The sequence below is a fragment of the Hippocampus guttulatus genome, chromosome 11 (genome assembly GCF_054856545.1).
Source record: "Hippocampus guttulatus isolate MCC_2025c chromosome 11, RoL_Hgut_1.0, whole genome shotgun sequence".
In the NCBI taxonomy this organism is placed as follows: domain Eukaryota; kingdom Metazoa; phylum Chordata; class Actinopteri; order Syngnathiformes; family Syngnathidae; genus Hippocampus; species Hippocampus guttulatus.
Genome location: NC_141271.1, coordinates 14,453,940 through 14,481,348, shown reverse-complemented (window position 1 = coordinate 14,481,348; position 27,409 = coordinate 14,453,940). Strand labels below are relative to the sequence as shown.

Sequence of the window (27,409 nt, the reverse complement as noted above, 5' to 3'; positions counted from 1 at the left end):
GTTTTTTTCGGGCCAAAAAAGCCTTACTATACTGTCGTTTTTTTCGGGCCAAAAACGCCTTACTATACTCGGTTGTTTTTTTCGGGCCAAAAACGGCTTACTATACTGTCGTTTTTTTCGGCTCAAAAACGCCTTACTATATATACTATGTCGTTTTTTTCAGCTCAAAAACGCCTTACTATACTATGTCGTTTTTTTTCGGGCCAAAAACGCCTTACTATACTATGTCATTTTTTTTCGGGCCAAAAACGCCTTACTATACTATGTCGTTTTTTTCGGCTCAAAAACGCCTTACTATATTCTGTCGGTTTTTTCGGGCCAAAAACGCCTTACTATACTATGTCGTTTTTTTCAGCTCAAAAACGCCTTACTATACTATGTCGTTTTTTTCGGGCCAAAAACGCCTTACTATACTATGTCATTTTTTTCAGGCCAAAAACGCCTTACTATATTATGTCGTTTTTTTCGGCTCAAAAACGCCTTACTCTATCTACTATGTCGTTTTTTTTTCAGGCCAAAAACGCCTTACTATATATACTGTGTTGTTTTTTTTCGGGCCAAAAACGCCTTACTATATTACTATGTCGTTTTTTTCGGGCCCAAAACGTCTTACTATACTTTGCCGTTTTTTTCTGCTCAAAAACGCCTTACTATACTGTGTCGTTTTTTTCGGGCCAAAAACGCCTTACTATACTGTCATTTTTTTCGGCTCAAAGACGCCTTACTATATTATGTCGTTTTTTTCGGCTCAAAAACGCCTTACTATATATACTATGTTGTTTTTTTCGGCTCAAAAACGCCTTATTATATACTATGTCGTTTTTTTCGGGCCAAAAACGCCTTACTATACTATGTCGTTTTTTTTTCGCCTCAAAAACGCCTTACTATATACTATGTCCTTTTTTTCGGGCAAAAAACGCCATAGTATAGTAAGGCGTTTTTGAGCCGAAAAAAACGGCATAGTATAGCAAGGCTATTTTAGCCCCCAAAAAAACGACCATGTATAGTAAGCCGTTTTTAGCCCGAAAAAAACGACAGTATAGCAAGGCGTTTTTAGCCCGAAAAAAACGAAATAGTTGGCTGACAGCCAACCAAGAAACAACCGGTTGCACCTGGGCCAATTGGTTGTTTCTTGATCAGAATCAGAGTCAGAATCAGAATCATCTTTATTGATCGTTATTCATCGTAAACAAGGACATGACAAATAGGTATGCAAGGACATTTTGTAATGAACCATAGTGTGGTGGTACCACCCAGTGACAACTGTGAGACAATGTGCAAAGTATCGGCTGCCCCCCCGACGGCCCGAAGACACCTGGGGGAGGGTCCAGCACGACTCTTGCCAAGAGAAGCAGATGAGAAAATGGATGGGAGGGTGGACGGAGAACACCCACGCTGGCAGGAAGAGAACATGCCAGCAGGACAGGCCGGAGCTGGATTTGATCCCACACCTCTGCGCTCACACTCCAGCACGAACCAGTCGACCAAGGAGCCGGGTCACACTCAAATGTATAAATGGCAAGATAATACAACAGTTTTTTTTTTGAAGAACAACACAACATTCTAATAATAATCATGATTCTATGATTGACTCTGTTGTCATTTTTTACTCTTGCTTGCCACTTGCTCTTGTGCAGCTTTCTTGGCTTTTACCATCTCCACCAGTTCCTATCAGAAAAAAGGGACATGTCATCTCAGTCACAACAGGACATTTGTACCAGTTCAAGTGGAAGGGTCATTGCGCGCAATGACCCTTCCACTTGAACTGGTACAAATGTCCTAGTTTGTATGCCAGGGTTTGGCATGCAATGACAACTTTTTCCACTCACCTTGTAGCGCTTCATGCAGTCTTTCTTGTTTGGCCCGGGGACAGCAGCGGCAATCTTGTCCCAGCGTTCAGGTGTGCTAAGCGAAAACGTCTTGAGGGCCTGCTCCAGAAGCTTCTGTTCTTCCGTGGTCCAGGGGGCTGCGCTTCCATCACCACCTGGAGCTGAATCAAACAAGGACAACAAGCTTTGACAAAAAGAAACTCAAGGCGCACAGACGGTTCCACTTTACTTTACACTCACCTTCGAAGCGCTCCGACGGCACCGCGTTGTCAACGGCGGCTGGCACAGAGTTGTGTTCCTTCTTGAATTTCTCAAAGGATTTTCTGTTGATGTCATCTTTCTGCAATGGATCTGAAAAGACAACGGTAAGTAAAAAGTATTCAGGAAAGAAAACAGAGAAAACGACGTAAGATATTTTTAGCTTAAAAAAAAAACGACATAGTATAGTAAGGCGTTTTTGGCCCGAAAAAAACCACATAGTATAGTAAGGCGTTTTTGGCCCGAAAAAAACGACATAGTATAGTAAGGCGTTTTTGGCCCGAAAAAAACGACATAGTATATATAGTAAGGCGTTTTTGGCCCGAAAAAAACGACAGTATATAGTAAGGCGTTTTTGAGCCGAAAAAAAGGACATAGTATAGTAAGGCGTTTTTGAGCCGAAAAAAGGACATAGTATAGTAAGGCGTTTTTGAGCCGAAAAAAAGGACATAGTATAGCAAGGCGTTTTTGGCCCGAAAAAAACGACATAGTATAGTAAGGCGTTTTTGGCCCGAAAAAAACGACATAGTATATATAGTAAGGCGTTTTTGGCCCGAAAAAAACGACAGTATATAGTAAGGCGTTTTTGAGCCGAAAAAAAGGACATAGTATAGTAAGGCGTTTTTGAGCCGAAAAAACGACATAGTATATAGTAAGGCGTTTTTGGCCCGAAAAAAACGACATAGTATAGTAAGGCGTTTTTGGCCCGAAAAAAACGACATAGTATATATAGTAAGGCGTTTTTGGCCCGAAAAAAACGACAGTATATAGTAAGGCGCTTTTGAGCCGAAAAAAAGGACATAGTATAGTAAGGCGTTTTTGAGCCGAAAAAACGACATAGTATCGTAAGGCGTTTTTGGCCCGAAAAAAACGACATAGTATCGTAAGGCGTTTTTGGCCCGAAAAAAACGACATAGTATAGTAAGGCGTTTTTGACCCGAAAAAAACGACATAGTATAGTAAGGCGTTTTTGAGCCGAAAAAAACGACAGTATATATAGTAAGACGTTTTTGAGCCAAAAAAAACGACATAGTATCGTAAGGCGTTTTTGGCCCGAAAAAAACGACAGTATCGTAAGGCGTTTTTGGCCCGAAAAAAACGACATAGTATAGTAAGGCGTTTTTGAGCCGAAAAAAACGACATAGTATAGTAAGGCGTTTTTGACCCGAAAAAAAAGGACATAGTATAGCAAGGCATTTTTGGCCCGAAAAAAACGACATAGTATAGTAAGGCGTTTTTGGCCCGAAAAAAACGACATATGTTAAAAACGCCCGACTATACATGGGCATTTTTTTGGGCTGTAAAAACGCCTTACTATACATGGTCGTTTTTTGGGGCAAAAAACGCCTTACTCCTTACTATACATGGTCGTTCTTTTTGGCTAAAAACGCCTTACGATAGATACATGGTCATTCTTTTTGGCTAAAAACGCCTGACTATACATGGACGTTTTTTCGGCCAAAAACGACTTACTATACATGGTCGTTTTTATTTTTGGTCAAAAAACGCCTTACTTTACATGGTCATTTTTTGGGCTGTAAAAAAGCCTTACTATACATGGCCGTTTTTTTCGGTTAAAAACGCCTGACTATACATGGTCATTTTTTCAGCTAAAAACGCTTTACTGTTTATGGTTGTTCTTTTTGGCTAAAAACGCCTTCCTATACGTGGTCTTTTTTTCGGCCAAAAACTCCTTACTATACATGGTCGTTTTTGGGGGGGGGGGGGTGGCTAAAAACGCCTTACTATACATGGTCGTTTCTTTGGGCTGTTAAAAACGGCCTACTCTACATGGTGGTTGTTTTCGTTTAAAAACGCCTTCCTATACATGGTCGTTTTTTCGGCCAACAACTCCTTATTATACACGGTCGTTCCTTTTGGCTAAAAACGCCTTACTATACATGGTCGTTTTTTGGGCTGTAAAAACGCCTTACTATACATTGGCGTTTTTTTGGGCTGTAAAAACACCTTACTATACATGGTCGGTTTTTTTCGGTTAAAAACGCCTGACTATACATGGTCGTTTTTTTGGGCTGTAAAAACGCCTTACTAGACATGGTCATTTTTTTCGGTTAAAAACGCCTTACTATACATGGTCATTTTTTTGGGCTGTAAAAACGCCTTACTATACATGGTCGTTTTTTTGGGGGGGGGGGGGGGGCTTTAAAAACGCCTGACTATACATGGTTGTTTTTTTCGGTTAAAAACGCCTTACTATACATGGTCGTTTTTTTCGGTTAAAAACGCCTGACTATACATGGTCGTTTTTTTGGGCTGTAAAAATGCCTTACTAGACATGGTCATTTTTTTCGGTTAAAAACGCCTTACTATACATGGTCGTTTTTTTGGGCTGTAAAAACGCCTTACTATACATGGTCGTTTTTTTGGGGGGGGGGCTTTAAAAACGCCTGACTATACATGGTCGTTTTTTTCGGTTAAAAACGCCTGACTATACATGGTCATTTTTTTCAGCTAAAAACGCCTTACTAAATGGTCCATCTTTTTGGCTAAAAACATCTTCCTATACATGGTCGTTCTTTTTGGCTAAAAACGCCTTACTATACATGGTCGTTTTTTGGGGGGCTAAAAAAGCCTTACTATACATGGGCATTTTTTTTACATGGTCGTTTTTTTTTGGGCTGTAAAAACGCCTTCCTATACATGTTTTTTTTTTCGGTTAAAAACGCCTGACTACACATGGTCAATTTTTTCAGCTAAAAACGCCTTACTATACATGGTCGTTCTTTTTGGCTAAAAACACCTGACTACACATGGTCAATTTTTTCAGCTAAAAACGCCTTACTATACATGGTCGTTCTTTTTGGCTAAAAACGCCTTACTGTACATGGTCGTTTTTTGGGGGGCTAAAAACGCCTTACTATACATGGTCTTTATTTTGGGCTGTAAAAACGCCTTACTATACATGGTCGTTTTTTTGGGCTGTAAAAACGCCTTACTATACATCGTCGTTTTTTTCGGTTAAGACCGCCTGACTATACTTGGTTGTTTTTTCAGCTAAAAACGCTTTACTATACATGGTCGTTCTTTTTGGCTAAAAACGCCTTCCTATACATGGTCGTTCTTTTTGGCTAAAAAAGCATTACTATACATCATAGGTGTCAAACTCAGGTCCTGGAGGGCCGCTGTCCTGCATGTTTTCCAAGTCTCCCTGTTGCAACACACCTGATTCAAATGAACAGGTTCAATGTCAGGCTTGCGCAGAGCTTGCTGATGATCTGATCATTTGAATCAGGTGTGTTGGAACAGGGAGACTTGGAAAACATGCAGGGCAGTGGCCCTCCAGGACCTGAGTTTGACACCTATGCTATACATGGTCGTTCTTTTTGGCTAAAATCGCCTTACTATACATGGTGTTTTTTTTCCGTTAAAAATGCCTGACTATACATGGTCGTTTTTTCAGCTAAAAATGCTTTACTATACATGGTCGTTCTTTTTGGCCAAAAACGCCTTCCTATACATGGTCGTTCTTTTTGGCTAAAAAAGCCTTACTATACACGGTCGTTTTTTTCAGCTAAAAACGCCTTACTATACATGGTCGTTTTTTGGGGGGCTAAAAATGCCTTATTATACATCGTCGTTTTTTTGGGCTGTAAAAACGCCTTTCTGTACATGGTCGTTTTTTGGGGGGCTAAAAATGCCTTACTATACATGGTCATTTTTTTCGGTTAAAAACGCCTTATTGTACATGGTCGTTCTTTTTGGCTAAAAACGCCTGACTATACATGGTCGTTTTTTGGGGGTTTAACATTCCACCGCCACGGGCCGCTTTCTCACTTGGAAAAGTCAGTGAGTGAGTGTGGAGGCGAGCCTGCTCTCCCCTCTGGTTGTCAAAGCGCAGTTGTTGCCTGCCAGCTCAGTTTCGTGCAGGACTTTTTCTCTCTTGCGTGAGCGGGGGGAAAAGATGGCATCCAAGCTGTTGCGAGTCTTGGGGTTTGCTGCACTGCTTATATTCTTGGCGCTTTCAGGTAAGTCCCAACTTTACTTTCCGTTATACTTCTGCGGAGTTTTCACCTAGAGAGCCACAGAAGACATTTGCATTATGTCCTGAACTGAAATGTGCTCATTTTTACGTACCCTGACAGAATTGGCTGACCTTTGTCTATGACATGACCGATCAGGCATAAACATTTATCTTATTTTTCATGGAATTCAATTAAACTGTCGGACATTTCAGACAATCACAATCATGAAACAAAACCAAATAAAGAAAAATGAGACAATACCCATGACAATACCCCAGTACAAAAAAAAATCACAAATTCATCCACATTATGTAAATTTATAGGAAGAATTGTACACTATCAGCAACCTAATAAATATCCACTCACAACCTGTTCTGGGCCCCAAGCCTAAATCTAGAAACCACAGCACAATCAAATTATCTTCTGGTGTTCTAGTCCTTTCATTCTGTTTTGGTTTGTGTTGCACGTCTGAACATGTTGAGGAATCTTGTCGTAAGGGTTCTTTCTTCAACGCCCTTAAAAGTAATACAATTTTTGCTGCAAAACATTGCAATAATGTGTGATGGTGTCATAGAGCCCGAAGATAATTTATAGCATTATAATATAGTAGGGAGCAATTTTTACTTTTTCGTCCGCAAAGGCTAAATAAAATGAAAATTGATTTTAAAATTGTTAATTCACAGCGAAAGAGACACAAAGTGCTTCCGCTGTTTTATATATGTGTGTGTGTGTATGGGAATTTCTCTTCTTATCTAAATCTTAACGTCAAAATAAAGGCATTCTTCTCTCGTGTCAGCACACAAATTAAGAACAGGGGCAGAATCAAATTCCATTGGATATTGCACTACAGCATTTCTTTCTTGTATTTCGTTTTTAAGCAGGCTTTAATAGTGTAAACTCTCAAAAGTTTTACATTAAATGCACCAACGTGGTTCAAATTGTTTCTCCAGATGGCACAAAGATAGCCCTCAAGGGACAAAGGAAAAACAAGAGTGGAAAAAGTAACTCGCTACTCATGCTGTGGAAAAAAACAGTTTGCCAAGCTCATTCAAATAGCACATCCAATACATGTTATTTTTCCATACAGAAGAGAAAAAGAGATGCATTTTTCACCTCTGGTCAAGTTAAATAATGTAACGCTTCAAGTGGAATAAGGCTCAGTTTATGCCATGAAAGGGAGCCATTCCTGAAAGTCATTCAGTGGGGGTGGGGTGGAGTGTGGCCAAAGTGGGGGTGGGCTCGGATGAGGAGGTGTGTGCGTCAGAGGAGTACAACAACGCTGATTGCCATACTGTAGTACATAAAAAAGAAATGTGGTGAGATATGAGTTGTCTTTTGTCCGAACAGAAGTGAGGTCAGGTGATGCCAAGAAGCTGCTTAAGATCCTGAGAAAGAGAGATGGTAGGTGTCAACACAAAAACACGTGACACACAAATTTATAATGGGTATTCCTTGAACAATTTGTCTTAACAGCACTGCTTCCTCCCAACACCCAAAGATATTTTAAAAAATTATAATCATGATTATCGCTTTTTGTGGACCACTGTAGTGGCAGGAGTCGCTCGTCCTGTTGCCCCCTTCAAGGCCTTCGTAGCCGTGTCTCCTTCAAAAGCGCAGGAGTTTTTGTCCAAACTGAGCCGAACCAAGAGGAACATTTGGGACCGCAGCAGACCGGACGTGCAGCAATGGATTATGCAGTTTATGTACATGGGCTACGACGAGCAGGTGGGTTGCTTTATTCGCATCCACGTTTGTTTATGATCATCTAAGAGGGTGTGAAGTCTGATTGATATAGTGCCCGTGAAGGCACCATGAAGGAGGCGTAACGACATTTCATAAAGGGAAATGATTGCATTCATTGATATGCAGTATGTAACGTTGCAGGTAGTGTAGTTACATAAACCACATTAAAAAAATTATTCAGCATTAAATCAAACCACCAAGCATGGCTGCATGGCAGTCATAAATCGTTGGCTGGAGTACTCGATTAACATGCAAAAGGCGATTTGCCACACACGCGTGTGCAGTCGGTGACATTTTCACTCTCTTGGTGGTGGCACTTAAAATGCTAATGCGGTGACAGAGTCGCAATCACAGTTTTGCTGCACGGTGCTCTCGCTGGCGAGTTCATAACGGCTGACAAGTGGTTTTATTAGCGTTAAGTCTTCGCAATCACAGTTTTGCTGCACTGTGCTCTCGCTGGCGAGTTCATAACGGCTGACAAGTGGTTTTATTAGCGTTAAGTCTATCAAAAGCTCGATTATCAAATGCAGAGCAGCATGAAGGATGCTTGTTTGATTGATTGGCTTGCAGGCACAAAAGCAAAAGGCTGCCATGGTGATTGTCCATCTTTTATTTGTTTAAAAAAGGTTTTCATATGCATTTTGTAGCACTTCATGGCTGTTCCCCACTTAGTGTTGATTCTTCAGAACAACAACAAAAAACTATTTTATCTCTTTGTCTGAAGCCTGAAATATGGCAAAAAGTTCAAAGGGAGCTAATACTTACGCAAGGCACTGTATAATGCACTTCACCATTACAGGTGAACTAGCTGAATCGTTTCGCTGTTCACATTGTCGCAGCTAACGCTTGATCAGGGATTGTAAGAGCGTCAGCGGCATGTTGGAGGAGAGAGACTGGCAGAGTCACTGAAAGGTATAAAAGTAGACATCGTCGTTCGATACATGCATCAAAGACTAGTTGTGAGTTTCTGCCCTTTGGCTCCTTGTTTTGAGACAATTAAGTAGGGCAAATAAAAAGTACTGAAATATTAAACAGTTGAACATTTGCATTCAGAAGAACAAGCCACAACTTTTTGTGTGCAGCGTATATTCATGGGTGCAGCTTGCGGTTCATATTCACATCTGCATATAAATTATTTATTCATGTACATTTTTTCACATTGATTGTGCGTGCATAGATATTTCTGAGATTGTCATTTGCCGGTACTGTACATTAAGCTGCTTTAAAACTGCCATCTACCCATTGTGGTTGTAATAAAGGCCTATCATAATGCAAATAGAATGTCGGTTGGTATTAAAATTACACTGAAGAAGATTCACACTTGAGACATACACAAGCATCTCCCGCAATGACCGCCTTCACGAATGACCTTTGTCGCCATACTCCTGAAAGGTGAGCGCTGTCAAGCCGTTGGCCTATTCACCCACCATGTTTTCCTGCTCGTGGAGTTTTCTGAAGGCCGCTTTCACCTAACGTCATTTTAACTCCCCCACCACCTCCCCCCGTCTCTCTCTCTGGCCAGAGGTTGGAGACAGATCTCTCCTACTGGATGGACTTCGCACGCTCCAACGACCGCGGACGTCAGCATCACTACGATGAGAACGCGGCCATTGGCCCGCGTGACCCAGACTCATACCGACACGGCGCCAATGTCAACTATGACTATTATTAGCAGCTTGCACGCACACGTGCACCTTTCTGCGAGGGGGGTTCTATGCATACTTTTAAATATGCAAAGCAGCTTTCTCCTGCCTTCCTGTGTTCTGCTCACAAATAAAGCCAAAGTACAAGTGAGCTCTCTGTGAAAATCCCGCTTTTCGCTGGCATTGGGCTAAAAAATTTAAATAAATAAAAACTGTCAATGTAATAGTTTCAAAATATTTCCAGTATTTTACCCCACCATTTCCCCTTGAACGCTTTAGCACCCAAAAATAGTCACACGACTGACCCGTGGCTAAAGAGGACCAATTCCTAAAGGGCATTAAAAATGTCATTTCTTCATGTCAGTGAACAGTTTCGACTTTCACTCCGCTTCGCCATGCTGGATTTTACATATTAAAAGAGCGGTTTATCTCACCAAAAAGGCATTAAATGCATATAAAAAATGATCCACTATCTAATTGAATACGTCTTGTATAACCAACATGTTATATCTAAGCAATACCGTTACAGTATTTAAGGTCAGCACTTATGACTGTAACAATCTATTGTAAATTATGTGAAAACAAGATGAAGGCTCGCATGCATTATTTTGCATTAAATTGTATTTATGAACATCATTATGCTTCAATATGAATATGCAGCCTGCAAAAGGTCTTACATTAAGCCTGTGTGTAAAAAAAATAAAATAAAATCAGTGACATTAAAAAACAAGGTTGTGCCACATGTTCTCGTACCAAGAGGCGTTATTGTAAATCTTTTATGAAAATAATCATCTTCACCTCATAATAATAATATCCATCCTGATGTGCGATGTTGCCCAAAGTGAAGCACGGTGTCACAGTAGCATTTTTTTTCTTCGCCAGGAGACAAGAGAATGGCTTATCTTTGAAAAAAAGCACAAAGCACTTGAGAAATGTCACGTGTTTTAAATATCTTAAAAATTGACCCGAAAAAAAAAAAAAGACGATAAGACAAATGACTACCGATGATGCTGTAGGCCATTTTAAATACAGTAATTTGCTTGTACAACCTAAAAAGCTCAGGCGAGGGAGGCCTCACAGTGCAATTTGCAAACTCCTTATCAAGGCAACAATCAAAAGTCTTCTCGCAATAAATATCCCAGAATGCAACTCTGCACACGCGTCAAAAATATTAAGGAGGTCCTGCTTAAATGTGTCGGGGTCGGCCTTTCTTCATGCGGGCCGCTTTGGGTTTGGGGATGTACTGGTTGTTGGCCTGGTGCTCCAGTTCTCTGCTGAAGTACTGGATGGTTTTCTTCAGGCCCTCCTCCAGGGGCACCTGTCAACACACAAACAGTGTGACGCACTCCAGCTGGACTGCTTGTGTAAGACTGACTGCCATCCATGCAATGTAAAAAAAAAAAACTATTCAAATTATTACAAAATGCGGACCCAGAGAATTGGATGATAACATATATTTAACCTTCAATAGAAGATCAATGGGGCGGGGAGGGAGGGGGTGGGGCTAGGGGAGGCAGATGGTGGCCATCATGCGAAGACACGTGATCGTCGTCGGGTAGGTAGTGTGGGGGATGGACGGTGCACGGCGCATGTTGAAGTGAGGAGCGGTCAATGCCTGTGGATGCGCTGGATGACACCTCTGTCCTGAAATTGTTGCTATAGCAACCTGCCAGATGCTTCCATAATGTGGCCCAGTCTGAACAGGGCCAGATACCATTTGGACACTTGCTTAACCCTGGAGAACCCGAGACCCCTTTTCTTCTTTGGAAAATGATGAATTTTACATTCAATGACTGCTATATGTTCACTGAACACCAAAATATATGTTTTTTAAAATATTTAATGTTTTAATCCTAATTTAGGATTAGGGCCAAATTTGACCCTTTGGTATTTAAGGGTAGCATTTGAGTAGCAGAATTTATAGGGGCCAAATTTGACCCTGTGGGTTCTCCAGGTTTAAAAGCAGTGTGGACAGTCAACCCCCCCCCCCCCCCAAAAAAAACATAATTTTGAGATTTGAGGAGGAATTTGTTTGGAATCAGATATGCCTTTGTTCTTGAATTTAGCCCAAAAGAATCATTCACAGGTTTTGTTTCTGCAGGGTAGTGCAGCGGGTGCTGTTTTTGTGGATCCTCCGTAGCTTTTATGACATCACGGTAAAGCGAGCGGGAAAGAGCGTGGCTGGAGAGCGCGAAGTTACCGAGTTTTTAAGTGATGGAGCTTGAAAGCTTGAAGTATTTCACATCCAGTATCCGCCATTTTGTGCCTGTACAATTGTTGTAACCTGTGGTAACATTGTGAGCAAAATGAATCAAGACTTATTTTTGCCATGATGAAATTCAAAACATGCCAATCAACGTGACTACTTTTCTTTGTTCGACGTTTTGATTGACTGTCAGGGAAGTATCTCCGAAGCAGATACTAGTTTGTGGAATCTTAAGCCTTTCATGCACCCTGTAACCTGATAACATAAACTGTCCACTGTTGTCACCGCTGTCCCTGAAAGGGTTAAGATAAGTTACTGGCAACGTGATATCATGTTTACAGGGGTTCATACCACTGGTTCCCAGGCCAGCATCATCTTGGCTTTTCGGATGTCAGGCTTCCGCCTTTGTGGGTCATCCTGGGCCTCGGGAAGGAACTGGATCTGACTTCTGCTCACTGTGGGAGTGGACAAAATGGGCTTGAAATGACCGAAACAATAAGACCCCCTTACTTGGTGTGCAAACAAGTATACAAACAATTCCGTAAAATCCTATTCTTGTTAAGTGGTGTGGAAGAGGGGAGCACTGAGCTTCATTATTATTATTATTATTATATATACAGTATATATTTTAAACAGTCCAACCTTGATGGAGTGACTATTGTGTCGGATGAACAAAATAATTACAGAACAGAACATGGTTGCTGCGCTGGTTTTGTGGATTTGCATCCAAACCACAGATTTATTTGACTCAAGATGAGCCAAATGTGAGTTCAACGCATGCCCTCTCGAACAGATGGCAACCCACCCAGAGTTGAATCAATCTGGATTCCAACGGCACGAGTGAGACAAAGAGGAACATTTTGGGATTTGAATCCCTCTTTAAATGCACATTCACATCATCACCGGCTGTTGTTAGTGGCTCAGTATAAGAGCACTTCCACACAGCGAAACCGTGGAGATGGCGGCAATTGAGTCAGCATTCTTTGGAATCGGGCACCATAGCATCTGGCGCTGTCGTTTGGCCAGCTGTTGTTTTGTATAGCTACCGTATTCTCCGCACTCGAAGGCGCACGTAAAAGCATTCCATTTTCTCAAAAGCCGACAGTGCGCCTTAGAATCCGATGTGCCTTATATGTGGATCAATGTTCAGATTTCCTGGAGGTCATATTTTAAATGTTGTGGAAAGTGCTTTGCTACAGCGCTATATAAATAAAGCTGTATTGTATTGTATTGTATTCCCTTTAGCGTAGCTCCATCTAGTGGATGCATACTGCAACCTCAGCCACTATTGTCATTTCTATTCTATGCGCCTTATAATGCGGTGCGCCTTATACGCCGAAGTGCCATATCGTGCAGAAAATACGGTACTAAAATGAGAATTTTAACCACTGTGCCTTTGCAGTGCAACAATCCATGTCATATTAATGAGTGTAGTATGATTTGAACAGTCAACAACTTTAAACCTTCAAGGACTTCATCCTTTTCTGCACAAAGCGCATCTTCATGCGGAGGGAGAAGGGTGCGAGGGTGGGACAGACCCAGCACCGAGATAGCGGGACTCGAGACAGCGCGCACATCCGATGACAAATATCGATCGATCGGGCACCCTTACCGACTAGACTTTTGATGAGCTGAGCGAACTTCAGTATGGTATGCTCCTCTGGGTTCCCCTGTAGATTGAAAACACATTTGGGTGTCGGTTTAAGGTTACAGGAGGATGAGGGAGTTTGGGTTTGGTGTGCCAAAGGTTTAATGTAAAATGTAGTGGCTCAAGAAGAGGAACTCACCAGATTGACCGGACTGCTGATGTTACTGTTCATCAACAACACCATGCCGTTAACCAGGTCACTGGAATTCCAATCACACATAGAAATGAATTTACAATGGGCTCCATTCATGTGAATTCTATAGCGGGGGGCCTCGCTTCATGGGAGTGACGTTCCCTCCCAATTCTTTCGGTTCATCCTAATAACAGAAGCTTCCATATGTCGGGACAGAAATGTTTCATTCAAGCTTTTCCCCGCATTTAAAAATTCACAATGGGCAAAGGTCAGGTGAGACGCGGCACAGTCAGCATGTATTCACTCTCTCTGATATGCTGAACACCGATTTCTATCCATGTTGCTCCATTAGAGCAAGAACTTTGAAGACGATCTTGGGCGGAATCTAATAATTCAACCGGCTTTATACAGTGTAACCTCTCAAGTCAAATATCCTTGTGGTTGAACCTTCAGAATTTAAACGAAACTCGGAAATTGTGGTTAAAAAAATAAAATAAAAATCCATACCTGTCAACTTTTCGGAGCGCCAACCTGTATAAACTACCAAAAAAATCCTTATAAAGAGAAAAAAATCCTTATAACATACCAAAGCATTTTATATGTCAAAATAACGGCAGAAAAAACCCCACGAAATTTTCAATGATATTTATTGTAGATCTCCATAATACAATGTCTGGTTAATGTCTAATCATCATTCTACTTAGTGGCATTACTGTGTTCAGAGTTGTATTCCTGCGTTACTTTTTTCACCAACTCCGAATGCTGACCCATCGGCTCGAAGTTACAGCATCCATTCATATTTACTTTGGAAATGAAAGCATTCGAGTAGACTAGCACCATTCTGGGCAAAAGCAAACGGAACTACCTGTTGGGGGGAGGGGGGGGGGGGCGGAAATTTTCAGAATCCGTATGATTTGTGCGATACGGCCATGTACGTAAGATTCACCACAAAATCCGTATGAACTATGGCTAAACCGTATGAGTTGACAGGTATGAAAATCACACGGAGAAAACAGCCATCCAATAAATAACGAGACAATCTACATAAAAGGAGAAGTGCAGCTTCAGGAAAGGGAGAAGTATTGAACAGTTGAGTTTCAGGCTCAAAACGCTCGGCAAGACGGGACCTAGCAAACTGGGGTGCATTTGTAAGACTGCTTTAAAATTTGAGCAATGACTCCGGGGTCTAGAGGTTTTACTGTGATCGAACGTTAAGAAACGGGCTTGAGCACCGATGAGGAACGAGGAAAGTGCGTCGTGCAAAAATAACCTCAAGAAACCGAGAGTCGATAAGTCCTTGGACGTGGCGGTTTATTATTGTTGCTGCCAAAACGTGAACGCAGCTTGTCAACTTGTCATCGATGGGCTTAAGGCATGCTGCAGGTTGGGGAGCGTGATTGGCATTTACGAACATGTGCACAGGGGAGCAAACAAAGCGTGAGGGAAAGCATGATCAATCAATCGTGTATTCTAACTGCTATTTCGGACCTTGAGGCTTGTGCATCAAAGCAGGTTTTGATCCATTTGGTGGTGTATGTGGAAGGACAAAAAAAAAACTGGCATGTTGTAGAATTTTTCAATTAAGTGTGATGCGGGATACTTTCAGATGAAGAATGAAGGAAAAGAGAGTGCAACCTAAAAATGCAAACAGCTCTGCAATCGTACTCTTCTATGTTGCATTCGCAAACCTCCAATCGTTTTGACTTTTTCTTGGGCTTTGCAGTCGACCTTTTATTGCGCCACGTGCCGGTGCACTCTTGCGCTGCTCCACAAACTAGTTCACGGGCTTCTAATGCCATAATTTGTGTCAACAGTCATATGAATAACACTTTGGGTTATAAGTATGAGAAAAAAAATCCAAGGAAGGACTGATACCAAATGAGCATGCCTTCTTGTGCCGTTTGTAACCTCAAACTGTCATATGTCCCGACCGCCGGGAACTGAGCATCCCGCACTCTTTGGACAGATCCAAGGTTGAACACTCAAGGAAGTAAGGAAGTCTACTCGAGTTGGTTCATTTCCACAAAGTCACATGTTACATCATTAACTCTCTCATCACTTCTTGCCAGACTGATTAAGATAAGATACGATAACCTTTATTTGTCCCACACTGGGGAAATTTGCAGTCTACTGCAGCAAAAAAAAAAAAAAAAAAAAAGGGGGGGGGAGAAAAAAATAAAGTGTTTCATTGCACAAAATAAGTGTTTCAGAAAAGAACTGTACACAGTTCAATATAAGTGCAATATAAAATAAAGCATTATAATAATATTAATAAAGAATATATAAAATATATAAATTTAAATAGATAGATAAATAAATAATGATCCCATTCATGAATCAAGCATCTGTCATTTACTTTCACACAAATGAAATTTGTCAACACAAATATAGCCTTCACGGGGTACATTTATTTGCAGAGATGCAACGGAATCCTTATTTACGATGTGCTTTTTGGTGGCTTGAGCACAAGAATCAAAGTGGAACTGACAAACGTTAAGAGTCACCCCAGTGGGCATACCAAACGGGATTGAATTCGAGAAGAATGTTCCCTCCTTACCTTACGTACTGGAAGGCTCTTGTTTGGGAACCGGTGCCATAAACCTAGCGCAACAACAGGAGATTAATTAGTACGGCGCGACACGGGTAGACATGCATTGAATTACACGCGCATCAGTTGATTACGTTTGCCTTGATCAGGAGTAATTGCATTTTACATTCACTTAAATTGGAAGACAACGTTGTTTACTAATGTTGCAGCTAGACTGGTTTCGAGTTACCGTATGCCTTTTGAATAATAAGAAATTAAGTATGAACACAGCTTCACGCAGGAATGCTCTTTGCACTCGGTACAGAACTTCATAGGAACAAACAGGACTCGCTCACTCGTGATATCGCATGCAGTGATACACGACTGGAAAAGAAAAGAGACTGCGACACCGGAGTGGTCACCACGCACTTTGCAGAAAAAGTCACAATATTCGGTGTAGGGCGCGGTCAACGTCTTGAGGATTTTCAGTTGGGATTCATTCAACATTAAAATGTTTAAAAAATTTTTTTTAAAGACATTTCTTGTCATATAACAGAATTTCATATTAATGTACATGAAAAGTTTGGGATTTCTTGGGAAGCATGTGCAAGGGAGTTATTAAGCATTTCATCCTTTGTGTTAAAACAAATGCTAATTTTGATGATCCGCACCTGTCATTTAAAAAAAAAAAAGATTATGTCAAGTCAAGTCAACTGTATTTATAGAGCACTTTCAAACAGCCATCGCTGCATACAAAGTGCTGTACATGGAGCAATTTAACATGCACAATAAACAGTAAGACAAATCGGTAATAAAGACGGTAGAAAGCACCAAACAGTAAAACCAAGAACAAATCTAAGTCATGCCGAGTCAAATGCCAAAGAATACAAGTGAGTTTTGAGGAGGGTTTTGAAGATGGGCAGCGAGGAGGCTTGCCGAATGTTCAGTGGGAGGTCATTCCAGAGACCAGCAACAGAAAAGGCTCGATTCCCCCTGAGCCTCAGATTAGTTCTTGGTACTTCTAATAATGTCTGGTCCGCAGACCTGAGGCGCCGGGCAGGTGTGTAGGGGCGGATGAGCTCAGAGAGGTAAGGTGGCGCGAGATTATTCAGAGAAACAAATAAGAGGATCTTGAAAATAACTCTAAAATGTATGGGGAGCCAGTGAAGGGATTCCAGAGTAGGAGTTATGTGCTCCCTCTTACGAGTACCAGTCAAGAAGCGAGCAGCGGCATTCTGGACCAGTTGAAGGCGCTTAATGGAGGACTGGCTGACTCCAAAGTAAAGGGCATTACAGTAATCGAGCCGGGGTGTGACAAAGGCATGAATTACTGTCTCAAAGTGTTCATGTGAGAGGAGAGGTTTTATTTTTGGCCAGCTGTCTAAGGTGAAAAAATGGACTTAACAACGGCACCAATTTGCCGATCAAGTTTGAAATCACTGTCCAGTCTGTATGCATGCGGCCCAGTATCGGTGGTTGGGGCCCCTTGCTCTACTCACAAGGGTGCAAAAGTCTGACCCCTGCATATGTGCAAAAATAAGCCAAAATTGAACATTCAAAAATTCATCATCATACAAAGCTCACTTCCGGTTCATTTTCAACTACGGCTGCAATTTTTGTTTGTACGGCTACACGTGCCTGCCAATTTCCGTAGGCCTACATTTACTGTACCGTGATTGTTTTTTATTTTTCAACTGTATGTGGCGCTGCAGAGCCATTTTGTTTTCATTGATTATGACAACTATCTAATATCAATCCCCCCCTACCCCCCACAGGGCCAATGAATGTGCAAGTTTGGTGACTTTTCGTGCATGGTAAGGTTTCCCAAAATGTGATAATCATCATTTATAATGATAAAGAGTAATAATTTCTGCCCGGGTACTAAATAAAAGGAATTAGAGAAGCCAGCCAATACATTTTCAGTGCAGTGTATTTGAGCAGTAGGGTGCAAAAAATAAGAAAAAAAAAAATCAATAAAATCTTGGAGGGGGTGATTGGTGGCTCTTACTGTGAGTGCTTCCCCCTGGAGAGCCTGCAGGATGAAGTTACTGACAACTCTCCCATCATTCATGTGCATTCGGGAGCCGAACGTGTTGAAGATTCTCGCCACTCGAACCTCCACTCCCTCCTGGAAGCACAGAAAATACAGCCAATCCCTTGAAAAGAGGTGCCATATTGCTGCCAATTATCCAAGCCTTTCATCTTTTCGTCATGTATTCAGTGAAATCTGAATCAATGCCCCCCCCCCACACACACACACACTTTTCAGTGAAATGAGAGCTTCACACCAATAAAATGTTAAATATAGATTCCGTAAGAGTCATTTGCTCTTGAGGACAATATTATGCGTGCACGCTCGACAAAACGAGACCACGTGCTTCACACGCAACTTTGCTTTTTGAAAATCATTAGCCTTCGCAGGTGGACGTCATGTATCAATGCTCACATTTCGGTGGCTGAGAAACATGAATAAAAACATGAAAATTATGCAGAACGCTCGGCTAAATGGGGAATTTGTAGACCGATGGTGGCCAAATGTATTCGGCGCAGTGAAGGAGAGCAGACACAATGGAGACAAGGTGTTGAAAAGGTCATCTAAGTTGAGCTTGTAATATTTTATGCATTCATACACGACTGCATAGCCAGACACGTGCTTCCACATCTTAGTGTGTGAATGTGGGAGGGTAAGCGATATTATATTAACAGTGTTCAAAAAATGAGAACAATTTTTGGAATATCCATATCGATGTGGCGTTAATGTAGAATTGCATTGCTTGACTGGAACCTGGACTCCGTCCCATCGTACTGCTTATCCTCACTAGTCTCGCGGGTGGTCTCCCTCTTAAAGTATTTACCTTACAATCCTCTCAGCTTTACATGTCTTTTTGACCACACCTTACATGTTTTTTATGCGATCGATTGTGTAAAAGTAGTCGCCACGTGTAAATGTTAATGGATTTTGATGACATGACTGGGCAATAGATGGACGACACGATAATTTTGTCCCTGCGCACCGGTGACTGACAGTTGATTATCGAAAGCAGGATGCTTCCAAGAATGACCCCAATGAGTGTTGAAAAATAAATAAATAAAAAATAACGAGCAGCTGAGTAAGGACCAGAGGCTGAGGCCGATAAATAAATATCACTTGCCCGAAGCAAAGGCAAAAGAAGTCAATCACATCAGCCTATTAAAGGCTGACATCAATCACATTTTCTGCCACAAACACTGCCCCGTTTTGTGCGTGTCAATCAACCTCCCGTTCAACGTTACAAAAACAAATGCAACTTCGAGTGTGAACGAGCACATGAAAAGATCGATTTCACAAAATAAATAAGTACATAAGATTCTGAATCAGATATCACGCCCTACGGGGTGAATATAGCCTCCGCGTTGCCACAGGCAATTCAATCGGACTGCAGTGGCCCAGTTAAAAGGATATGAATACATTACTAATTCTTTTTTTTTTATTGTTGTTTACGTCATCCTTTCTGATATTTTAAAAAAAGTGATATGACAGTGTTTCTGGGTGCAGGACTACTCATTTTTGTAATGTAACTCCAAAAAAAAAAAAATCACAGAAATAAAGCAAAAAACAATTTGATTTAAAAAATGGAGCCCTGAAAAATCAACAATGGCTACAGGCATATCTGATTCCAAATAGATTCCTCCTCAAATTCAATTTTTAGGGCTGCCTGTCCACAATATATTTACAAAGTGTCCAGCTGGGATCTGGCCCTTTTCAGTACCAATTAACCGCAAAAAACGAGGGATGACTGTATAAGTAAACCTGTTCAGGGAAACACGGTGTTGAAAATGGATGGATGTATAACTGAGTGCAATGATACCTGCTTCATGTAGGCGTAACACATGGTCTCGGCAACACGTTTCCCTTCATCATAGCATGCTCGAGGACCGATGGGATTTACGTGGCCCCAATACTCTTCATTTTGGGGGTGCACTTCAGGGTCTGCAGGAAAAACATTTCAGTCACTAATGGTTTAGCAATTCTGAAAGCAATCCCCTCAGGTGACTACCAAAAATAATAAGAATAATATGATGAGTGATGAGTACTTTATAATGTGACACAATAACGAAAAGTGACTCTTACCTCCGTAAACTTCCGAGGTAGAAGCCAAGAGAAGCCTGGCGCCCACTCGTTTGGCCAAACCTAAGCGATAAAACACAGCCTTTGTCTATGAGGCACAAAGCAACTTTGCAATTAATCGTGAATGGATGCAGGAATAACACGTGGGCCAGAGGGCACAAACATCTAGCAAGGCTGCAAAATCAGCAAATACATTCCCAATGCACAACCGCTTTACCAAGAATAGTCCACTTTGTCCAGGCTAATGCAAATTTTCTTTGAACCCATTCAACAAATTGGAACGGTACAGTATTACCGTATTTTCCACACTAAAAGGCACACTGTATTATAATGCTTACCTTCAATGAATGGCTTCTTTTTTTCCTTCATTTTTTTAATATATTGGGCGTCTTCAACTACGTAACCCATCGCCTTAAATTTGAACTCTGCGTTGTAAAAATGTCTCTTGCAAGAAGCCATTTTAGGGTCTTGATACAGTCAAATATACAGCAAGCCATGAAATATTACCATAATGACCATATACAAGGCGCATCGGATTTTAAGGCACGCTGTCAGCTTTTCAGAAAATGGAATAATAATAATAATAATACATATTATTTATAAGCGCCTTTCACAACACTCATGGACACTTTACAATCAAGAGCAAAACAATAAAACCACAGAAGGCTTTTAGGGGCGCCTTTTAGGTGCGGGAAATATGGTAATCCATTTAAGACTCACCGAGCATATTGAGAGTGCCGATGGTGTTGGTCTTGATGGTTTTGATGGGGTTGTACATGTAATTGGGGGGAGAGGCTGGAGAGGCCAGGTGGTAGATCTGATCCACTGCCACAAGAGAAAAAGCAAAGTGTGACTTGGCTCAACAGTCTACTGGCAATCAAATACCACGACTATATAAGCGGCTTCGTCGAGTTGCAAGAGATGAGCAAATGGTGGCCCATTCATGGCTTTTTAATATGCCATCTCGCGTCATCACAGCAACACATGAAGGTCTGGATGCCAGCTATACTGGAGATGACAGGTTAGCTTACCGCTAGCTAGCTGGTTAGACGCAACACGGTGTGTTTACTGGATCACAGACAGATTTTGAGTGCGAGTCAAAACTCCAGAATTTAGAAACAAATGTAATTGACAGGGTCTAAGTGATTTAAGTGGCCGAAATGACTCGACAGATTGTTCATTCTCACAGGCTCACAGTTAATCTAAACAGCTTTTGTTGCTTTGGCCGAGATGGTCCAATTCTGATCCCAAGGTGCAAAGTGTGGGGCCGGGAAAAAAAAAATCCAATTACTTTTTGTCGTTCCCTCACCCTCAATGTAGAGTGGCTCCACCACGTCATGATTGATGAGCTCAAAGTTTTCATGGCCGAGCCAGTGCTCCACATTCCTTTTTCTGCCGGTGAAAAAGTTGTCCACCACAGTCACCTCGTGGCCATCCATCATCAGCTTGTCAGTCAGGTGGGAACCAACAAAACCCGCACCACCAGTAATCTAGGAAAAAAAAAACATTTTTAATACAAATCAAGAAGTGGGCTACAACGCAAAGTCACAAGCAGAAAAATGGCATGCCTACGCCATAAAATTGTCAACGTGACAAATGTGTAAAAGTTCCAAGATCCATTAAAAAGAAAAAACAAGTGCAAACAGGAAAGCATATCTATCTAGCTGTGTTACTTTTCTAAAGATAAGCCACAGCAAAACCAGCATGCTGCCCCCCCAAAAAATAAAAACGATCAAAGTAACCCCATGCTCCAGGCCCACTCAAAGTGCGAGTGCACATTTTGTTTGTCTTACATACCAGAATCCTCTTTCGATCCTTCTCTGACAGAAATTTCACAGGAGGATATTTTTGAGAAAAACTGTAGAAGAGAAGATTAATAAAAAATAAATAAATAACACGTGTTACGCTGAAAATCTGTAAGGGGGAGGGAAGAGTATGCAAGACTGAAATAAAAACCCTGTGATAAACACTTGTAACATATCCTTTATAAAATCACCGAGCCTAAATATTGTTTGCTGAAGCCGTAACACATGAATATATATTTGCTTAACTTTTGAGTCATTTTCATCTGAAAAATTTGTGCTAAACTGCTTTGGCGCTCCTATTGTGCTGTACGTATAAATGATAGGTAAGGAAAAAAAACAACAACAAACAAACACAAACCAACAAACCTCTGCTCCAAATCACGAATCTGGTCACGTAGTGGAGCCACAGCCTGAAACGAAACGACAAGTACATGCCATTAGATCACATTTGAAAAATGTATTTGTCAGGAAGAAAAATGTGTAACAGTCAGGGTTCAGACATTAAAAAAAAAAAAACATAGATGTCGGTAGACCCATCTCAATGTGTTCTGGAATACGACATATTGTATAGTGCTATCTATGTATTTCGATATAGAGTGCGTTTGTGCTCTTTATTTATTCATTACATAGCTTGAATGTAATGGACCATTCAAGAAGTTAATTGACAAAGACCCCGAGCACGCATCCAAATCAAACAAGTATGGCTTCACCAGAAGAAAGTTGTTGGAACGTGAAAAAGGTGGCATCGCTATCTGACACGTTAGGAGCTCTCCAACAAGGAACCCCGCAGAAACAGCGGTGCCGCCAGTCATCTGGGAGTTCACACAATTCTATGGTTTTGTTGCAGACAGGAAATAGCTGACACGCGCCATTCAGGTGGCTTCGCAATATCCCGAATGTGAAAAGATGTAAACCTGGCAGCCAGTATCTTATTTTGAAGGCGCATTTAAACTTTATCATAGCGACCAGAGAGTGTTGCGGCCAGATAGGACGTTCCTCGTGTCATGATTCGTGTTTATTATTCTGTTTAGAAAATACCACAGTTTTCAAGCAGGTCATATCATATTATTTTATTGTATTTATCAGTCACACCTTAAAAGGCCGGTTCCTGAAAATATTGCGTGACATCAAACTGGTCCGTTGAGCAAAAAAGGTCGGGGGCCTTTGTCTTAGACTTTTTTTATTTTTAGAATAAATACTTCATGGACTGATCGCGAAACAGCAGTAGATAAAGAAGGCAGGCACATCAAAATATAAAGTTTTGACATTTTGGGTATGTTTTTAAATAATTTAACACCAGTTATTTTTTTTGTTTTAATGGCAGAAACACCGGCTATTTTTTTTTGTGTCTTTCAGTTTCTATCATATATTTGTTTTGAGACACCACTGCGGGAGCGCAGCATGGTTCCGTTCAACAATAAACCATGTGACCGCTCTTATCACGATCATTATGCAGAAGTGTCATTTATAGCTCACATTAATGCTCGGGGGGTGACTTCAAAGCAGCGGGATATTTGAATATGAGATGACCAGATATATTTCAATTTACCTACGATGCTTTAAACCATAAGGTCACTACGATAAGGGAAAACGGCAGCACTGTGATAAGCCAGCCGGAAAGTGATTAAAATTTGTGTTCGAGTCTGGCACACAAACAAACAGGCTGACATCAAATAGCGCTACACGGGATGTGGCTAGTAGAGGGAAGTAATTATATGGTGTAAAATACATGGAGGGTGGTTCTGTACCTTTTTTTAGATCACCGTACACGTGACAGCAAATGGTCAGGTGAACGCAGGGATAAATGCCACCGAAACTCACCTCATTAATCTTCTGCTCAATCTCCATCTCCCCGTATTCTTTGATCGATCTACGACGAGGGAAACATCAAGCACAAGGAGACCAGTGGCTATGAGCGGTTGGATAATGACAGTCATAATCACAAGCAGAGTTGAGGGGAATAAAGTGGCAGAACGTTTACGCAGAGGAACCTAAAACTTTACCTCACAGTTGTGTATTTGCCCCAGACAGCTGAAAAAAAAGAAAGATACAATTCAACATATTAGAACCAACCAGCCCAATCATCCATCCATATCAAAAGGCCCGTGTATGTCCAAATGTGGTTTTAAGGTTTAACTGGTGCGGGTTTAATCAGGTGCGTGTTGTAGTCCTGAAATGACGGCATATAACCCATATTTCGGCAAAAATGATCGGAGCACTTTTCCGTCGATGAAAGCATTGCTGGGATCACAAGTGACAATGCCAAAGGCTGATGAGCTTCATGACACGGCGGAGTGGCTTGACACATAGAATTTCGCAGCTGCAGCACATGTCATGCAGACGTCTGTATGTGGTGGTGCTTGATGCGCTGACAACGGCCTCAGTACACTGCTTATGACGCTCCCCCAGATTTCTGAATCGCCAATGCTTTACGATCCTCTCCGGGCGGTGGTCACCCTTTTGTGCATCACTATCTTTCCACTCCCACATCAATAACATTACCCGGTCCGCATATTTCCACCTGCGTAACATCAACCGTCTCCGTCCCTCTCTCACTCCTCACACTACTGCTATCCTTGTTCACAGTCTCGTCACCTCCCGCATCGACTACTGCAATACACTTCTTTTCGGTGTCCATCTCAAATTTCTCCATAAACTTCAACTTGTTCACAATTCAGCAGCCCGGATCATTACGAGATCCCCCTCCTTCCATCACATCACCCCCATCCTCCGACAGCTCCACTGGCTCCCTGTTAAACTTAGAATCAATTTCAAAATACTTCTTTATACAGTCAAAGCCATCCATAACCTTGCTCCCTCCTCTATCAGATATTCTTCAGATTTCCATTCCTTCTCGCTCACTCAGGTCTTCATCCTCCCTCCACCTCTCTATACCCTCTGCCCGTCTCGGCACAATAGGGTGCAGAGCCTTCAGCCACTCTGCCCCCAAACTCGAACTCACTTCCACCCAATATAAGATAAGAAAACCTTTATTAGTCTCGCAATGGAGAAATTCTCAATTCACAGCAGCAAAGTTATCAAAGGAAGAAGTAGAACAACAAAATATAGGAGCTGCTGGAAAGGCAGCCACTCTCGTGGCGCCATTTTGAAGTCAAAATAACAAAAATAACACAACACATAGGACACAGACAGTCGTGCAATCTTCACCACTTTTCTGCATACACTTTGTTGTCTGAAGCAGTTATAGATGAAAGAGGAGAGGATCTCGTAACATTGATTCCCTCTCCACATTCAAAACCCAGCTATTCACACTTGCTTATTCCACTTAAATGTATCTCTTTTTTGATTTATAATTTTATCTGTGGTTTTAGTGTTTGCTCTTGCTTGTAAAGTGTCCTTGAGTGTTGTGAAAGGCGCTTACAAATAAAATGTATCATTATTATTATTATTATTATTATCTTTTCCAGCCCTATTCCCCCTTCTATTTAACATTCTTTACATATATTTTAATACAGTGATGCGTGAGCATCTGGCCCAGAGGCTATCAAAGTTTTCTGCACATATTTCTAGAACCTGCTAAACCATACTTTGCCATTTTTAAGGAGGGATTTCAAATATGGCAAGGCAGAATGGCTCAGGTGCGAGTTCAATCCCCGGCCAATGTGACCATGTCAAAGGGTCCTTGAGCAAGATATTGAAATTGAAATAAATAAAGGTGTGAAATACTTCTCCTTGTGTGTGGTAAACTAATAAAATGTACAGGATTCAGACTTTGATGGGCACAGCTGGTGGTGGTGACGTTTCCGTGACTATTTTGTTTGTTTATTGTTTATTGAACATATAAAATATACAATACTGCAACAAGTTGGCAAAATCAAAGACAATGTAATAAATGAGCAACTTGTACATAATATGTATGCAAATTACATGATTTGGGTTTGGAGTTGTGTTGATGCGCAACAAAATATGATAGCAATATAAAGTATCATACTTAAAGGAAGCAGTGTCTGGTTAAGTCAAGCAAGGTGCTCTATTATCTTAAAAGTAGCTATTTTGGAGGCTCAGTGAGACAATACACAGCGATACGACCATCATGTTTAGAAGGGATGACAAAGGCAAATAAGAAGCAAACGTTTTACTCACAGGCAATGTAGGCAACCAAGGCCAGGGCAAAAAGTAGCTTAACCATTCTTCTGTTTGATCCTGATAACATCCAGATGACTCGCTTCATCCTCCGCGACGTGCAACGAGTCTCGCATGCGTTCAACTAGAGCATGTTGGCTTGATATGTCGGTCCGCGAGCTTTGAAAAGTATTCGCCTTTGGGGCTTTCAAGTTAAAGAGCGTCACACCTCGTTGTCAGGTTTTTCATTTAAGGAGTCCCACACGTTGTCTATAGGCGAGTTAGCTGCTGCTGCGTTAACACCAATCAGAAACAGTTTACGTGGCTAACCGAATAACTCACACAAGTAACATTACGTGGTCAAGAGCCAGGTGTTAACGCTGTTTGGTGTCATTATTACGACATTTGCCGTCTACCTGCGTTTACCCCCTGCTTACTCAGAGATTTCAAACATTAGCGGGCATATTTTTAGACAATATTTGGAACCTTTGACGCCAGAGAGGAGCAAAATGTACACACCGCAGCCAACGAACAGTTAGCATCCGGCTAGCCAATTTGGACCATTAAAGCAGCGTCCAAGCTATTGACACCAGAAAACAATAGTTGACGCTACCTATATGTTAAACGTTTCGCGTCATTAAAAAATATTTAAAAGTGACACGTTACAACTTGTTCGAATGTATTTCAGCCTGTCAACTTCCTGTACACAAATAGTGTTTTATTCTTCATGGAGACAAATAGCTGTTGATTGAATCTGACTTGGTGTAATACCGCCACCCCTGGTAAGGATGGATCATCGCAACAATATTTTTGATTGATTAAAAAAAAAAAAGCCCTGTACAGTATTTCAGGCTCAACGCGGTGACTCCACGTTTTGTTTTGCGCTCACTATTACAACAACTACAGTCATCTAAATGGCAAATGTGTATTATTGAATTGATATTAGATTATTATTAACACAAGATATTGAATCATTTTTTATTTGCTTCTGTGTCGGTGGTCAAATACTTTACAGTTAATTACCTGATCTGTGGTGCATGAAAAGTTGCAGTGTAGCACTGAGCTGTAGAATGACTGGCACGACACCTTTTTTATTGATCAACCTCCAAACATGTTGAGTCATAAACTCAGAATAGTATTCTGATCAAATTACTTTTATTGGATAAATTTAATACAGAATTTAAAAAACACAAAAAACATGCTCTCCTTCAAAGTGTAGCGTTTGTGTGCACATCTCACTGGTGAAGCCAGAGAAGGTATTTTCACATTTAAAGTGTGCTATATTTTCCAAATGATTTTTGATGACATTCACAACTCTCAGATCTCGGTCTCAGATTTATAAAAAATCATTTAAAGGTTGCAATCTAACAAAACACATTTTAAAAAAGGCACAGGGGTGCAGAGTTGAAAACTTTGCAATACATCTATTTACAAATGCCGCTA

The 27,409-nt window shown here is 41.2% G+C and overlaps 2 protein-coding genes across 6 annotated transcripts; one reads left to right on the top strand and one right to left on the bottom strand.

The window, feature by feature from the left end:
• Positions 1-1,148: 1,148 nt before the first annotated feature.
• On the bottom strand, positions 1,149-26,695 carry uxs1 (UDP-glucuronate decarboxylase 1). 5 transcript variants are annotated; one of them, XR_015102376.1, is made up of 21 exons: positions 25,988-26,695; positions 23,887-23,914; positions 23,705-23,753; positions 22,250-22,293; positions 21,876-21,936; positions 21,388-21,568; positions 20,799-20,903; positions 20,082-20,141; positions 19,819-19,940; positions 17,979-18,098; positions 16,001-16,044; positions 13,450-13,510; positions 13,275-13,332; positions 12,014-12,117; positions 10,255-10,774; positions 8,579-8,718; positions 7,184-7,455; positions 5,883-6,119; positions 2,070-2,180; positions 1,830-1,990; positions 1,149-1,668 (listed from the first exon to the last, which is right to left on the bottom strand). XR_015102376.1 is itself a non-coding variant. In XM_086124586.1 (15 exons), exons 1-15 carry the CDS (start codon positions 26,073-26,075, stop codon positions 10,643-10,645), a joined length of 1,257 nt encoding a protein of 418 aa, XP_085980712.1. In that variant the 5' UTR covers positions 26,076-26,695; the 3' UTR covers positions 10,060-10,642. The 5 variants fall into 5 exon arrangements, 1 of the variants encoding a protein (XP_085980712.1); XR_015102377.1 differs by having other exon boundaries at positions 7,184-7,361; XR_015102378.1 differs by lacking the exon at positions 7,184-7,455.
• On the top strand, positions 5,933-9,680 carry ecrg4a (ECRG4 augurin precursor a). Its single transcript, XM_086124588.1, has 4 exons — positions 5,933-6,073; positions 7,418-7,471; positions 7,620-7,795; positions 9,336-9,680. Exons 1-4 carry the CDS (start codon positions 6,010-6,012, stop codon positions 9,483-9,485), a joined length of 444 nt encoding a protein of 147 aa, XP_085980714.1. The 5' UTR covers positions 5,933-6,009; the 3' UTR covers positions 9,486-9,680.
• Positions 26,696-27,409: the final 714 nt, after the last annotated feature.